This window comes from Pelobates fuscus, chromosome 6, assembly GCF_036172605.1.
Source record: "Pelobates fuscus isolate aPelFus1 chromosome 6, aPelFus1.pri, whole genome shotgun sequence".
Taxonomy (NCBI): Eukaryota; Metazoa; Chordata; class Amphibia; order Anura; family Pelobatidae; genus Pelobates; species Pelobates fuscus.
This window is the reverse complement of record NC_086322.1, coordinates 179,067,224-179,084,329: the sequence shown is the minus strand read 5'-3', so window position 1 is coordinate 179,084,329 and position 17,106 is coordinate 179,067,224. Positions and strand designations below refer to the sequence as shown.

General features: G+C 39.1%; 1 protein-coding gene across 5 annotated transcripts in view; it reads right to left on the bottom strand.

The window, feature by feature from the left end:
- ARFIP1 (ADP ribosylation factor interacting protein 1) overlaps positions 1-17,106 on the bottom strand; it is a 105,688-nt gene that overhangs the window by 38,167 nt on the left and 50,415 nt on the right. For 2 of the 5 annotated variants that reach the window (XM_063458527.1, XM_063458529.1), the window contains 3 exons: positions 12,986-13,094; positions 5,935-6,030; positions 1,358-1,473 (listed from right to left, as the gene is read on the bottom strand). In XM_063458527.1, coding sequence (XP_063314597.1) covers positions 1,358-1,473; positions 5,935-6,030; positions 12,986-13,094 — 321 coding nt within the window. The remainder of the gene's footprint in view (positions 1-1,357; positions 1,474-5,934; positions 6,031-12,985; positions 13,095-17,106) is intronic. The other 3 variants (XM_063458528.1, XM_063458530.1, XM_063458532.1) reach the window with 3 other exon arrangements.

Here is a 17,106-nt window from a genome sequence, read left to right as displayed (position 1 = left end):
ACACACACAGGACACACACACACAGGACACACACACACAGGACACACACACACAGGACACACACACACAGGACACACATACAAAGACATAGACAGGCACACATACGTGTGTGTGTGTGTGTATGTGTGCCTGTCTGTGTCTTTGTATGTGTGCCTGTCTGTGTCTTTGTATGTGTGCCTGTCTGTGTCTTTGTGTGTGTGTCCTGTGTGTGTGTCCTGTGTGTGTGTCTGTATGTTATAGTGGACTATAGTAAGTGGGCTACCTAGCTCAGCCTTCCTACTGGGCATTGCTATAAGGACGGTTAAAAAATAGAAAAAAGGGGGAATAAAAGGTGGGGAGGGGAATTGAGGAGGGAGAGGAGATGAGCTGACGCACAAATGAGAAATCATATTATGCGCAAACAGAGAAGTCGTCTGAATATCACTGAAAGAGACCTTTGTTTGTTCCTTACGAAAATCGAACCAGATATCAAATATTTAGTCTCGCAGCATCAACCTCAAGGATCTCATTAATCACTAGTAAAGGTAATTTCAATTTACTTTATTGTTTTCTCATTAAACGTTATAAAGTTAAAAACCTTATAAACCTGCATTAAGTAGAAATAAAAAGATAAATGTACGTACATTTATTTTTTTAAAAAAACACCCCCATTTCTTAAAAATATTCTGCATTTGCGCGAAAACTGGTGGGCGGTAAGGAAATTTTTTCAACCAAAAAGATGCATTAGTGGGCGGTAGGTAGAAAAAGGTTGACTACCACTGGTATAGATCATTCCCCTGCAATTTCACTGCTCAATTCACTGTCATTTAGGAGTTAAATCACTTTGTTTCTGTTTATGCAGCCCTAGCCACACCTCCCCTGGCTATGATTGACAGAGCTGCATGGAAAAAAAAAACTGGTTTCACTTTCAAACAGATGTAATTTACCTTAAATAATTGTATCTCAATCTCTAAATTGAACTTTAATCACATACAGGAGGCTCTTGCAGGGTCTAGCAAGCTATTAACATAGCAGGGGATAAGAAAATCTTAATTAAACAGAACTTGCAATAAAGAAAGCCTAAATAGGGCTCTCTTTACGGGAAGTATTTATGGAAGGCTGTGCAAGTCACATGCAGGGAGGCGTGACTAGGGTTAATAAACAAAGGGATTTAACTCCTACATGGCAGAGGATTGAGCAGTGAGGCTGCGGGGGCATGTTCTATACACCAAAACTGCTTCATTAAGCTAAAGTTGTTCAGGTGACTATAGTGTCCCTTTAAGATGCAGGTAGAACCAATGAAAACACAAAGAATGTTTAAACAATCTTGTAGACTCTGGCTAGAAATGGGTTGGCAATGTGCATCTTGCTTACTAACCTTGTATGTATTTAAACTCCACCTTCTTACTAGTTCAAATTTTTCAATGGCAGTGCTTCTTGGTTCTTCTGAGAGGACAACTGGACCACTTTTCTGTTGAGTAATCTGTCTATCTGCTGAAAAGTACAAAATATAAATGTCAGAAAAGTAATTATTATAGCTGTAATAAGCTGCAATGGATCAAAATATGTTAATATTTCAGTGATCATTTCCAAGATAGTTCTAAAAATGGTATAAAAACACCCTATAAAATTAAAGACAGAAGAAGAAAAATGCTGAGTGAATACAAAGCAATATAATAGTTGAGCGCAAGAAGGGGAAAAAAACAACAACTCCGCCTTCAGATATGCATAGAAGATATGAGTGTGTGTGTGTGTGAGTGTGTGATAAATACTGGGAGACAGGATTGATACATTTTCATTGTGTAGCATAAACATTTGGTTGACATCTATAAACATGTTAAAAGCCCCTGAACCACTTGCAATATTTCCAAAACATTATAGTTTTATTATGCTCCTATGGCAACAGCTCAATTAGCGCCGGGTATATTATTGCATTCACAACTGTGTATTACAAAAAAAAAATAATAAATAAGAAGATTCAAATCTTTTGAACCAGTTTTCTAGATCTATAAAATATATTGTAAAGGTCGGCAGTGAAGACATGTCTTTGGGCATGAGTTTCCAAACGTTTACAGGAAACAAGTGTATTAATCTTAAAGTACATCATAAGAATTTAATTATAGAGAGAGTTCATGTTCCAATGGAATAGCCTGCCTACCCCCATCAGACTCTCCCCTAGTCTTCAATCATTTAAGAAGTGCCTTAAAACCCATCTCTTTAGGAAAGCTTATGGCCTCCCAGAGTAACCTCTACCTTACATACCTGTCTCTTGCTCTCTCCTAAAGGGCAGCACTCTACTCTCTCCTCCAGCTCTGCTTCACTCCCACCTTATTTGATTGCTATTTCCTGTCCTAATGTGTTTATACCCCACCTCCTATAGAATGTAAGCTCGTTTGAGCAGGGTCCTCTTCAACCTATTGTTCCTGTAAGTTTTCTTGTAATTGTCCTATTTATAGTTAAATCCCCCCTCTAATAATATTGTAAAGCGCTACGGAATCTGTTGGCGCTATATAAATGGCGATAATAATAATAATAATTAAAAAAAAAAAAATACACTACTGACTTCACCAAAAAGACTCTTACTCTTACTGAAACATACACCACTCGCTCCCATTAAGATCTTCAGTGGCAGAACTACTGCCAATGCAGCGGTAAGGCGGTCCAGCACAGGGCCAGGAGTTCCACCACTGATTTATGCCGCCACTGGCAATGGGCTTTTTCCGTTGGCTTGTAGGGCAGAAGAGGGTGGTCTGACACAGGGCCCTGCCTCTTCCTTTCTATCAGAGAAAGATACATTGACAGGGTCAACCGAAGGGGTCACAATGAGGTATGAACAGTGAACCCTCGCCTTTGCACCACAGTCTGCAGCCCATGCAGGACTCTTTTTTTTTTTTTTTTAAACTTAAAACAGCCATTAAAGACTGATCAACCAGGCTCCTGTGACTAGAAAAAAGGGGGAGGAGCCAGAGCTCAGAGGAGAGGTGGGGATAGCAATTGGAGTCAGTGTGTGCTTCTGTGCACCTGTATGTGTGTCAGTGTATATACACACACACACACACCCCTACATTAAAAAACAAATGCTAAACATAAAAGCATGCTTGCATTCAAATGCCAAATTACATTTAAACAAACCTCTATATTCACAGACACATACATACTCCATACAAAACCAGCTTATATTCAAACAGACCGACACTGCACAGTGCCACTGGGCCTACTGGACAGAAAATTGGTCTGGTGATGCCGCTTACTGAAAGCGGTCTTCCTTCTTACTCCACATTCTATTTTATACCATATCAACATTCCACAGCACACAGAGAGGAGTTATCTTTACAAATCGAACAAATGTTTGACTAGCCCAATGAAAAAAAAAAAATCACTCTTTTTAGATTGCATGGCTAGACTTCACTGGTGCTGGTTATATTATTTCACATTAAGATAATAAATATAGACAGAAAATCCTTCAGACTACACTCTTAGGGCATTCATATGACATTCATATTTCCTGACGTTTCGATTTATAAAAAAAATTACATGCATGGCAAAGAGAGTGCAAACCAGATAAATGTAGCAAGACTGCAAAGGGATAAATATAAAAACCAAACCACCAACCCTTGCCAAAGTCCATACACCTTAACAAACATATGAAGATCCCCCCTTCCCCTCCCCAGCATTACAATTCACCCCCTATATGGTTGCAATTTAGTTGGTGTATATTTTTCTCATATTCACTATACTTTTTGTTTTATTTTTATTCTGATGGATGATTTTAAATTTGACTAATAAAGGGTTTCATCCAGGTCATTAAATATTTGAGGGTCAGGCCCATCTGTTTACGTATATTGACCAATAATTCTAACCTAATTTTGAGGAGAATTTTTTTTTTATTTTTACTAAAATAGTAGGGTGACTGAATGGATTTCGCGTCTACTAAGATGCATCCTCAGCAGTTCAGACCCTGTAGTCTTTTTGTTAGATTATTTTTTGTTTCCTTTTTTTTCATCCGTATGCCATCTTACATGTGGTTTAAACTTTACTGTCCTTTGTTCTAATAAATTAACAAAAAATACATTAAATCCCTTGTTGTTATATTTTGTCATATGGATGCCCTAAGAGAGCAGTTTGTAGAAATTGTGGTCTTTTCAAAACCTCTAGTTTTCCAGTCAGTCCAGCTCTGCTAGGAGACAACGATGACGTTCTAAAGGCCTCTTATGGGGTCAAAATGTTGCAAGGTCTTTTGGTGGTGGCAAAGTAAACCGTGCAACACATATATTCAGTGTGGCAGAGCATTATTAATTAAGAATATACTGCTGGAAGTCAAGTCACCCTCTGGTTGCTTGCCTGGCCAAGGAAAGGGCTTGTGAACCATCTAAACTGTTTGGAATACTACCTCGGGCAACCTTGGTCTATGGGTTGCACCACCATACTTCCCTTGCGTAGAGAAAATAAATCTTTAGATTGCAACAGAGGCATGACTTGAACCAATATCTACAACCTGGTACATACTTCAATATAATTGAAGACTAAAATGCTCCCTTTCTGGTTAAATATGTTCACATCGTTTGAATTATTTACATGAAAGCAGCATTTTGAACATAATAAAAACATGCTCTTTGACTAATATAGTAAAAAAAAAAATGTATTTACCACGGATACATGAGAGAAATAGATACAGATGTAAAGGCAGATGCTATACATGTTCTTATTTTAGCTCTCCTATAAGAGGGACATAAAACAACCTGATCTTCTTTAGTGTTTTGGATATGAACATCCAATGTAATGCACAAACACAGCAGCCACTAGTGTTTTCAATAATGCCTCCCTGCGCCAAATGTGTTTTTTTGTCGTTTTGTCCCTAGCCTCCAAGAGGCTCAAAAAACGAAATGTGATGGTGGTAGTTTCTACAGTTGCAAAACAGAATTACTTATTTTACAATTTACTTTTTTATAGCAAACGTTAAATTGTAACATTGATTTAAAAAGTGATTTATAGATAGAGAAAAATAGGCCATTGTTAATTAGCCTTAGCTTGAAATTACACCAGAGCGTTAGAATGAAGTCTCACGTAGTGAGTCACCCACATTGAGAAAACATAAGTGCAATTATATACAATTTACTGATGATACAACGTTCACAAAACACATTATTAACCCCACCTGAAAAAGTAGTCCGACACAAAATGAACATAATGCAGGATCCTACTTTTTTTGCTTTTAATAAAATACCACTTGCAGAAAATACAAAATGTATGAGCGAAGAAGTCATTATTTTACATATCAGCAATTATTTGCAAAAAAACATCGCTATGATCATTTAAAAGTGTAAAAGCACTTCCATATGTTGCGAAAAGATAATAGAAAGTAAGTGCCCTATAATGAGCATGTGTGGCATATAGTATAGACACACTTGGTCGTTACTTATTTCTGTAAAACTTTATTACCCAGTTATGATGGTAGCTGTGATCCAAAGTGGCAGAAGAGCAAGGTGACTTAACACTGCAAGCGATCAAAGAACCAATGCCCCATTTACATATTTATTTATTACTCACTGGAAATTAATCATTTAAAGGAAAACTTTGGTAAACAAAAAAAAAAAAACTTTAGCCAAATTAAGTGGTGTGTGGTGTTGGTAAATAGATCAAGCACATGCATTCTCACTGCCCAATTCTCTGCCATTTAAGAGTTACACAGCTTTTACTCCCCTGGTTTATATTGAAGAAAGCTCTGGACAAGCCTAAATGACATAGTGATGTTTTGTTGACACTCCGATAAAACAGCAAAGGACATGTATTATGTTAATGCAATTGATTTCAGAAGGGGGTTAATCAGGAGCAGGGCAGGTATGAAGCACACTCCTATAATTCAACAGTAATCAAAGTGTATTAGGTAAAGGAAATGAAGAGATTAGTGCAGCGCCAGCAGATCCAAGGCAGTGCTGTAGTGTGCGTGGCCAATACCTGATGGATCATTTACATCTCCTTCTTGTCCAGCCAGTCTGCTAGCTGCTGTACTGCTAGGAGAGATTACAGGAGACCTGGGTGTGGAGAGGGAACCTGGAAAAGGTTTCATGAACAGTGACAGGTTTCAAAAATAGAACACTATGCTTGACATAAATGTTACAAGCCTACAGATACACTGTGATTGGCTAAATGGCAGGATTAGGAAACAGAGACACAGGCCCACTACCGTGTTAAATGGAATCTGCAATAAATGGTATTACTGCATAAATTAGTATCATTACGGCTTATACAATTGCAGTTAAAAAAAGAAAATGAATAAACAATATGCATCAGTTGTGACAATGTAACTTTTGATTACATATTAGGGAGAAATCACTTTGTTTTCATATTGACTTCAGGAACTGTCTCATACATTAGGTTTGATACCTGTATACCATTAAACGGACAGCACAATTTGCACATTTTGGTATTCACTTATGCTTAAAACATTTCATGCCGCTTAGATTAACATCTATCAGCATGAGTAACCTGTTCATCAATGACTGCTCACTTTGCATTTTCTTATATGTGCTACTGATGGTGGAGAAATCTGGATGTTTAGAATGTAAAGTCACTACAGAGCATATGCTTTCCATAGAAACTGGTGCTCCAAATGCATCGAACAATTATTTACATGGAAGGTAAGTTGAAATATGTTACAACATTTTAACTGCTGAAAAGATGTTTTTAAGATTAAGACTTTCTATTAAAGGTTCTTTTTTCCCCCAAATAACCTTGCATTAAATAATCCTTTGTAACTTTTCCACGTTTTTATCAGAATGCAAGAGTTAAGGTGTGGCTATAAGCCAATATAAATATTTCATGGTTGTCTTTCTTACAAAGAAATATGACAGAAAACAAAGTACAGCATTTCAAAACAAGTTTAAATCTCTATTTTTACACGATTGATTGCCATGTGGATAATCAGCCTTAACACCCTAAGACCGCAGCCAAATGTACAAGTTGTGAACAGAACAAAACGTAAACAAAACCTGGCATTTGCGCTATATGTCTGTCCAACCGTAATTCACCTCTTTCATATTAAATGCACCCCCCCTTATTATATATCATTTTATTCAGGGGAAACAGGGCTTTCATTTAACATCAAATATTTAGGTATAAAACAATTTAATATGAATAAAATATTGAAAAATAGGAAAAAATAGGAATTTTAAAAACATGTTTAGTTCTAGGTGGAATTCTAACTGTGACTGTCATAATACTGTTTGCTTATACTGCAATAAAATACACATATTTGTATTCAGCGATGTCTCACGTGTAAAACAGTAACCCCTATATATAGGTTTTATGGTGTTTTGGAAAGTTACAGGGTCAAATATAGCATGTTACACTTTTCAGTTTTTTCACATTGAAATTCGCCAGATTGGTTACGTTGCCTTTGAGACTGTATGGTAGCCCAGGAATGAGAATTACCCCCATGATGGCATACCATTTGCAATAGTAGACAACCCAAGGTATTGCAAATGGGGTATGTCCGGTCTTTTTTAGTAGCCACTTGGTCACTTATTACAGGAGAGGGGGCAGAGACAGTGTCAGCCAGTGATTTCACATCACTGACTGACACACAGGATCAGTGATCACAGTGACTGCCTGTCACTGTGATCACCTCCTGCAGATTGGGTAATTGACCACAGGGGGGAGTGCCTGGGTGGTACAAGCACTCCCCCCTACCAATCTGCAGGGGGATCATTGCGCCTGTTACATGCATCAGCCATTAGGTGATTAGCTTGTCACTGCAATCTCAGACAGTGCAGATTGCGGTCACTGACCCCAGGGGGGCTGCCTGGGGGGCCAGGTAAGTCCCCCGACCGCGATCTGCACAAGGGGAGAGCCGCCGGCCACGTGTGTCAGCCGATTTGAAATAGGCTGACACACGGAAAATACTGATTGCAGTGACAGCCTGTCACTGCGATCAGAGACTGCAGATCGCGGTCACCGGCCACGGGGGGGTTGCCTGGGGGGCCAGGCATCCCCCCGACCGCGATCTGCAGCGGGCGATTAGCGCCGGCCACGTAGGCGGCCATTATAGCGAGGGCATACGATTACGCCCGCCGGCGTTTAGAGACGGCTCCTGCAGGGCGTAATAGTACGCCCTCCGGATTTAAGGTGTTAATGGACCACTATAGTGCCAGGAAAACGAACTTGTTTTCCTGGCACTATATAGTCCTTAGGTCCCCTCCACCCTCAGGGCCCTACTCCCACTGGGCTGAAGGGGTTAAAACCCCTTTCAGCCACTTACCTTAAGGTGACCTCTCCTCCCCCCTCCGATGTCAGCTCCCAAGTGGAGCCGAATGCGCATCCAGAGCCGCACACACATTCAACCAACTATAGATGTTCTGCGTGCTCAATGCGAGGAAGACAGCCACTAGAGGCTGGATTAACACTGCTATGTAAACTTAGCTGTTCCTCTGAAACTGCTAGGTTTACAGCTGCAGGGGTAAAACCTGGGGGACCTGGCACCCAGACCACTTCATTGAGCTGAAGTGGTCTGGGTGATTATAGTGGTCTTTTAATACTTCCAATTGCAACTATATAACAAAGGCATGTGGATACATTACATTATATCCAATCTACATCTTGAGAGAAAGACTTCCATCACAGCACGGTGTAAAGGTTATCCAGTAAACTGAGAACAGTGGAAAATTCAATGTGAATAAGTAGCAATATTGGAGGAAAATCTCAAATTCAGCTATTCTACCCTAACATTTGACATTCACTTTGAATACCTCACAAATGAGAGTTTGGAAAATAACCTGGTGTGTACTAAAAATACCTTTGCAGCTTCCACAATAGTTCTTCTTAAACAGTACAGCATAGAGTGAACTAAAGATTTATAGGGAAGAACAAAACAAGTGTTTGACTTAGGGAAGAAAGAAACATTTCCTTAAATACAGTATTTTTCCATGTATAAGCCTATGTATTTTTCTAAATTTGTTTAGTCTAAAATTGGGGGTCGTCTTATACACGAAATGTCATTGCAGGGGTTCAATAAAAAAAATATATATATTTATTAAAAAAAAAAAAAAACACACTTGTTAAGATGGCGCCTGTAGTATTTCAGTGTGCCACGGCCTACACACATACCTGTCCTCCCTCCTGCCGATCCACTTCTGAATACTGTGGCAAGGAGGAAGAGGTCCCTATATGCGTGGGAGTGGCAGCAGACATCAGCACTACCATCAACGGAGCTCCAGAGACATGCCACACCATAAAAGGAGCAGCCATATTAAGGTTTGCTCTACCTCATGTAGGTCTTGCTTTCCTGAATTATATTTATGGGGGGGGGGGGGGGGGGGGAGAGAATGGGGGTCAGGGAGCAGAGGGTACTACTGTGATTTCCCAGCATGCCCTCACACCACCTGCAGTGTTGTGGGAGCTATAGTCTCCCAGCATGCACTATAGAGCTATTAACGTCACAGAGTAAATATCAAAGTTGTTCTATTTGATGATTAAAATACTGATTTCTTAATCGTGGGCTTAAAAAAATAGGGGTCGTCTTATACACGGAAAAATACGGTACATTTCCTGGGCAACACAAAGGGAGTTGAATAAACATTGGGATAATATCAGACACCCTTCTGCTCAATGCCTTTAAAGCAGAGGATTGGCTCTAGAGTTTATTTGGAACCCCGGTCCTACGTTTTCAATTAACAAAAAACTGCAACACAGTCCGTTCCATGGTAAAACACGCAGGTGATTGACTTGGTAAGCAATGTGTCATCCGTGAGAAATGCCACAAATTACAATATTCACTTATACACTTTAACTAGCTACTAGACTGTATGTACATAACCATTAGCATTTTGATGGGGTTTAAATAATGTGATGGTACATACAACCAACATGAGTCAAAGGTGGCAGTTAACTTAGAATGCATTTACTTTATGAGCCAACAAAACGTTATAAAATATATCTGCTCAATACACAGGAACTTAAGGTGGATCATGACATGGAATCAAATAATCCCAAATCTAATCTAATCAAAACAGCATGGTGACACTTAATACATATTTCACTGATATGGTTAAAACAAATGCAGATTGTATTTCCCTTAAAAGAACACTCTAAACACTTTTGTTGCACTGATGATGTCCCCTTTTTGGACAGTGTAAATTACTGCCATTTCCTGAGAAAAGGCAAAGTTTAAATCTGTCCAAAACTCCTCCTATAGTTGCTGTCAATAGAGGCATTTCTCAGTTGAATCCTTCACTTTCGGCACAATAACAATACAGAGCAATTATGAACCTCTCAGTACAAAGTATGTATATGTTGTGCCTTACATTTTTATAAAAATTACAAATTTATATTGAAGAATATAAATGTCTCTCTTAATTGTGTGTTGTTTTTCCCTTCTTAATCATATAGAGAGAAGCTGGTATAAATGGGCTGAGCCCGGACCTGATTTGTACCAGTGCTGACAGTGTAATTACACATGACTCAGACTGGGTGTTCCTCAGTTCACTTGTTATGCGCATCTTTCAACTTGTCAAGAGGTTATGAAGGAAAGGCTTCACTTTATAATAGAACTTTTCCTTACAATCAAACATTTTTATGTAACACAATGAAATTTCAGCTGACTTCAAGGTCTATAGCTTAATGTAGTGGTTCTTGTGTCTACAGCATTTCCCTGCAGGCTGAGCACTGTAAATGCTGCATTATCAGAGTGTTTCTTTTTCTGGTTAGTTACACCTCTAGTGGCAGTCACTCAAACGGCCAAGTAGACGTGCTTCCTGTTGCACTAGCTTTTAGCATTCCCACTGCATAGAGGCGCTGAACCTTCCCTATCGAAATGCATTGGTTCAATGTATCTCTATGAGAAGATGCTGATTCGCACAGTGCTTTGCCACGCATGCAGAATAGCCTCCCTATGGGAAAGCATTGGATTGGCTAAAGTCATCAATATTAATTATCTAAGCAACAGAGGCAGGGCCAGCCGCAGCGAGACCGGCACGTCTCGGGAGAAAAGGTAAAATTACCTTTAATTTCCAGAAAGAAGCGTCTGAGGGACCTAATGCTGCATTCTAGCGCTATAATGGAATATACATTTGTATGCCTGACACTAGCAACATGCTCCTATTATAGCAATAGGGTTCCTTTAATGTTTACAATGACTTATGTTCACTCTAATTTTCCAGGGAAGCCCACAAGGTTCAACTGTTGCCCCCATTTTTTCTTAAGAATATTTTTGCCAATTATTTATTCTTTTCAGCACAAAAATTATGTCCTACATTCCTTAGTGTGTCAGACATATCCATTTATTTGCAGTCCAAAAGCAGCTACTTTTCTGGTTGCCAATAAAGTAATATTTCTGACATTATAAGGAGCGTTGGACATAATTTTTTGTACTGGAAGCTATTTCAATGTGGCCAAGTCAGAGCCCTTGCACCCTTTATTCTCATTAGTGCAGTGCTCTCCTTGATTTCACCTCTTAGAACTATACATAATTTGACCTATGTTTTTTTAAAACATCAACATATATATTGATAACAGCACAGTTTCCTATACAATTTATAAGACATGTATCTGATGATTGTGTACACCTGCTCCAAGATGAATTATATTTGTAGGTTTAGAACCGAGCAACCTCTGCACTGCATGTGTGATTATGGAGTGTCATATTGTACTTTGTACATTATTTTTAAGTAAATAATCCTATTCTCACAACAACAACAAAATTAATAAATTCCCTAAACTTTATTCACATTGTTAAATTTTAGGAATATATTACATTGCACATGTATAAAAGCATCTTTGCGTTGTTATAAAATAGGATTATGTTGCGAGGACACTTGCCACAAAATACACAAACTGTGCAAGTAAAGTATAGGGACCGAACAAAAACCAGCATAGCATAATCTAGCATGCCAATCACACCCCTCTGCACGCCTGGGAGCCTTGACTTGGATTTAGCAGGATGTAAAGCACATGTCGGGAATCAATCAGATCATCCCTCGACCTGCATTGACTCCACAGAGTTACCTGAAAATGGTTACAACATCAGAAGCACAATTCATTAACTTTATCAGTGTTCAGCTTTGATAACTCTTTCAACAACCAGCACATCAGATTTAGCCAAATCTTTCTACAACCACAGCTGAGTATTCATACCAGGATAAGTGTTAAATAAACACTCCAAGCACCATTATCAAAATTGCCCTCAGCCCCCCACCCATTGCAACTAGTTAAACTATTTTACAACAGTTAGAACACTCCCCCGGGGTTCCACTACAAACACCAGGGCTCTGGAAGCTCTCTGAGCTAAGCACAGTGGTGCAGGGCTTAGCTCCTTGGCTGAGAGCAATCATCTGATGCTTTCCGTTACCGAGCTAGCCATGCACTGCAATGTTTAGCACAGAAGAGCTTACAGACGCTCTCCATCATAAGTAGTGGAGGCGGGAATCGGCACCTAGCAGACCCAAGTTAAAAAGACGGACAACTTGCAATGGGTGAATGCCAAGACACCTCAGGCACCATAATCACTATGGCACACTGTAGTGGTTATAGTGTTTGGAGTGTTACTTTAAAAATAGTTTCAATATAAAAGTTCACATGAATTATAACATGTCTTGTTATAAATAACTAAATATGCAAAGTTGCAGTGCTAGGACATTCTATTTTCTCACATAATGCGCACACGAAGCTCTAGGAGGATGTAATAACAGCATTCAAAAAGTATCTCACACTGATGCAGTAAGACCCCTAACAATCTGAATTGTTGGGTGAAACGTGTCCTGCAGCATAAAAAAGGCTTTATAACTTAATATATCAAAAATAGGAGAGTATAATCAGATCAGAGTAAAGTATATCATGCAAGGCTTATTATCTGCAGTACTGTAATTAGTACATCATTAAATATATTTGATTGCTGTCAAATGCCAAAAGGTTAAATTACCAGTTACTAAATCCTACCGAATTGTGCCAAATCTTTTTATGTAAGACCCAATTACAAGTAGAATACCAGAAAAGAAAAAAGAAAAGGCTATTTTACCTTGAAAGGGACCAGCTTCAATAATTCCTTCTTTACAGCTATCAAAGCCATGTGCAGTGATCTGTGTCTGGGAAAGGCCTAGTCCCGCTGGTATTGATCGGTTGAGATCCTTACAAAAAAATATAAAAAGAAAGTTCAAGTTAGCACACATAAAGCAAATTTGAGCATTATCGTAGTAACCGCAGTGTCTCATAGCTGCACAGAGCATGGCTTGCAATACCGTTATCTACTTTTGTGAAATAAGGGCACAGAATTGCTGAGAACAGAAGCTGATTACATAAATGAATTACACATTATTCTGTTTGTAGTTTTCTATTTTGGGCATTTATAAAGCCTAAAGCAACTCTTGAGCGTTAGAAAAACTATTTAGATTCAGGGCCAACCTTAAGTTAAATAATTAGTTCTTACGTACCTTTAGTCAACCCACATCCGCCACTCCTCTTCTGCCTGAGATCAGCATCACTGATGATCTCAGCCAATCCAATCTTTCCCCAAAGGGACACATTCTAACGGCTAGTGCACATACACAGCAATCACAGCACTACACCAATCAACATCTTCAGATAGTGGCTCAATGCATCTATAGGGGGGAGCATTCAACATTTGCATGAAGACTGCAGACCGCAACCAGAAAACCCATTTAGTGGCTGTCCAAGTGATAGCTCCGAGAGATGACACTCGGACCCAATGTAAACACTGCCTTTTCTCATATTTAAATTCTCTCGATATTCCACTAACCATCACAATAAATATGGAAATACTACCTCCAACAATACCCATTTTATTTAAAGAATTCTCATTCCAACCTTTAAAGAACCAATAGTGGATGTTATTGTAAGCATGTAAAAGCTGTTAAAACTCCAGAAGGTGTGTATGAAGTTAAATATGGTGTTAAATTAAAGGGAAGCAATATGTTTAAAACACTCCTATTGTTCATGCATTTTACAACATAAATGTATTAAAAATATTATGTTAATAAAATATGCTCAAACATAAAATGACAACACAGAAGATATTTACAAAAATGTCATCACATCACCAACTTCCCCTGCTTCAGAGATCTGCAGTTCATAGCAGACAGTGGCTTGCCATTAGTTCATTCTCATATGCACATTTTGTGGTCTCTGGTTAGGATTTGCTTTGCATCTGTATTCCAGTAAGACAAAAAGAAATTCCATGCAGCCAAGCAGACTACCACATCAATCTCAGAGACCTAGTATTACACACTTTCTCTAAAGATGTAGGTTTTCTTTCTGCAAAATGAGTAACAGACCGGCCTTACAGCTTTTACATATGTATGTGTTTGTAACTTGATGTACGGTTTCATACAAAACCCATTCCTCCTATTAAGGCATTGCTAATCTTTTAAAGACCCTATTCCACTAGGAAACAGCTTGATAAATGAAAGGGATACTCAAGCACACCATAATCAGTACAGTTTATTACAAAGCTTATGGTGCTTGGAAGCAGGTACTGAAACCTTACCTTTAAAAATTCTATAAACCAAGATGAAATTACAAAAAACAAACAAAAAACTTCAAGGATAAATTATGTAAATTTGAAACGAGTGTTTCCCAACACTAAATACAACATTAAATAGTTGTTGTTAAGGAGTTTGCAGTGTATAAAGTTAAACCAGTTGGTAAAATAAACATTTTTAATCCATTTGACAAGTTAACGGATTAAAAATTATATAAAGGGATATCAAATAACAAGAATTCTTAAAGTCTGTAAAGCTGTTGTACTTGCAAATACAAGCTGCAGCAGCAGGCAGTTCATTTGTGACCAGAAAGAAACCTCAACAATCAGGAGACATATTCTGTCTACTGGAAATCAGGGCAGAGAAGAAATGTGTACTGTATGCATGTCTCATACACAGCAAAACAGGAAGTAAAATTCTGACTTTTACCTCACTAGACACGAGGGTAGTCTTATTACTACTGCAATTAATGAACATTGCTGCAGTTAAAAAGACACAGTCACAGGGGTACCTGAGGCAGTGTAACCAATAGAGCAGGCATAGGCTGTTGCTGATACTCAAATCCATAAAAGGATTCCATAAAATATTAACGGAACGCAATGCTAAAAAATAAATAAATAAATAAAGTAATTCTTACATACTCTACAGAAAAATTATCACTAAATAACATAGTATATTTATTTACTATAGCACATGACAGTTGATTACATATTCTTATTTGGATGTTAAAGGGACACTCCAGGCACCCAGACCACTTCTGCTCATTGGAGTGGTCTGGGTGCCAACTCCCACTACCCTTAACCCTGCAACTGTAATTATTGCAGTTTTTCATAAACTGCAATAATTACATTGCAGGGTTAACTCCACCTCTAGTGGCTGTCTACTAGACAGCCACTAGAGGTCACTTCCTGGGTTCTAGCACAGGAAACCTGTGCTAGAGCGTCACTGGACGTCCTCACGCTGTGTGAGGACCACCAGCGTCGCTCAAAACCCCATAGGAAAGCATTGAAATTATTTTTCAATGCTTTCCTATGGGGAGACGTAATGCGCATGCGCGGCATTTCCGCGCATGCGCATTACGTCTCCTCGGCCGGTGGGCGAGATCAGTCTCGCCCACCGGCCGACGCAATCACTGGGAGGAGCGTCGCGGAGGCAGCGGCGAGGGACATCGCCACTGTCCAAGGTAAGTGACTGAAGGGGTTTTCACCCCTTCAGTAACCAGGGATTGGTGGGTGGGAGGAAGAGGGACCCTCCAGTGCCAGAAAAACGGATCGTTTTTCTGGCACTGGAGTTTCCCTTTAATGAGGGTCTCTTTCCATTTGGGAGACATTTTCTACAATGAAAGCAAATAAATCAAAGTTATGTCTGTCAAATCACAGTTTTTCCATGGCAAAAGCAGAAAGGAGATCATCACTGATAAATCGGCAGACAAATGCTCAACGTTAGCATCTGATAACTTGTACACATATACACAGGCACGGAAAGAATGTGAGGGTTGGTTATATGAAACTTAGTCAGAGAGGCCTTGGAACAAACAAAATAATAAAAATATATTTATTTATTATCTCACATTTAAATTTCTCTTGTTTGCAGACATGTGCTGAGACATTTGAATACTGCAAGAGTTATATACTAAGCAGCTGCTCAAATCAAACATCACCTGTAAGACCTGCTAATATTGGTATTACAGGAATTGGTGCTAGATTTGATTTCTTCAGAAAGGTTGCTCCAAAGCTGTGGAGAAGAGTATGAGAAGACTGGTTAACCTGAGATGAAAGTGGACCAGGGGTGATCGTTACAGTGTAGAACGGGTTTAGGCATGCTGGTCAAGTACTGTTGGTTATGAACAAGGGAAAGGAAGCTTAAACGTAGATCTGTACTTTGGGTTGTCATGAACTTAGGTCTTGTTACAGAGGAATAGCCAAACAACAAAACCAAATGGGCTTCCTTTCTCAATACAGGGGAACTATAGTTCGATTAGTGTGTTTTCTCATAGTAAAGCATTCACTATTCACAGAGTCTGATTAGGCAACTGATCATAATCTCCCAACTGATACCGGAGAAACTGACGGAAGCCAAGCACAGAGAGATGGACACAGGTTTCTTCAGGAAGGAAGAGATTCTTTATTCGGTTCACCGATCGGGACTCAGAGGGACTAATGTCACCAAAATACAACAAGTTCTGAGCCCCGGACAATAGTGCAGGCTCCTTATATAGGCACATAACTCCTCCCATATTAAGCTCCACCCGCACATTCTCTTAACCAATCAAAACAAATAAGAATTAACTTCCTGCTTGACCGCATGGCTTGTCCAGCACAATGGAGGAGGGGAATACTACATCCGGTATTCTTGCACATGCTCCGTACACTACTGATCGTATCTTGCCTCGTGCAACCGACCGATACGTCAGCATATGCACGTACGCATGCCACGTGGTAATCTCGGCCTACTAAATTTATTTTTACCGAGATTCCACCACACAACCAGATCTGCACATTTGCAGCAATGGCTGGAGAAAGAGTTTTATCAAAGCAGAACATTCGTAGGAATCATTTCAGAATTTAGATAAAGGTTATTGAGAAACGAATGCAGTTAAAATATAGATCAATACTCAGAATTAAGAGGAATTTACACTAAC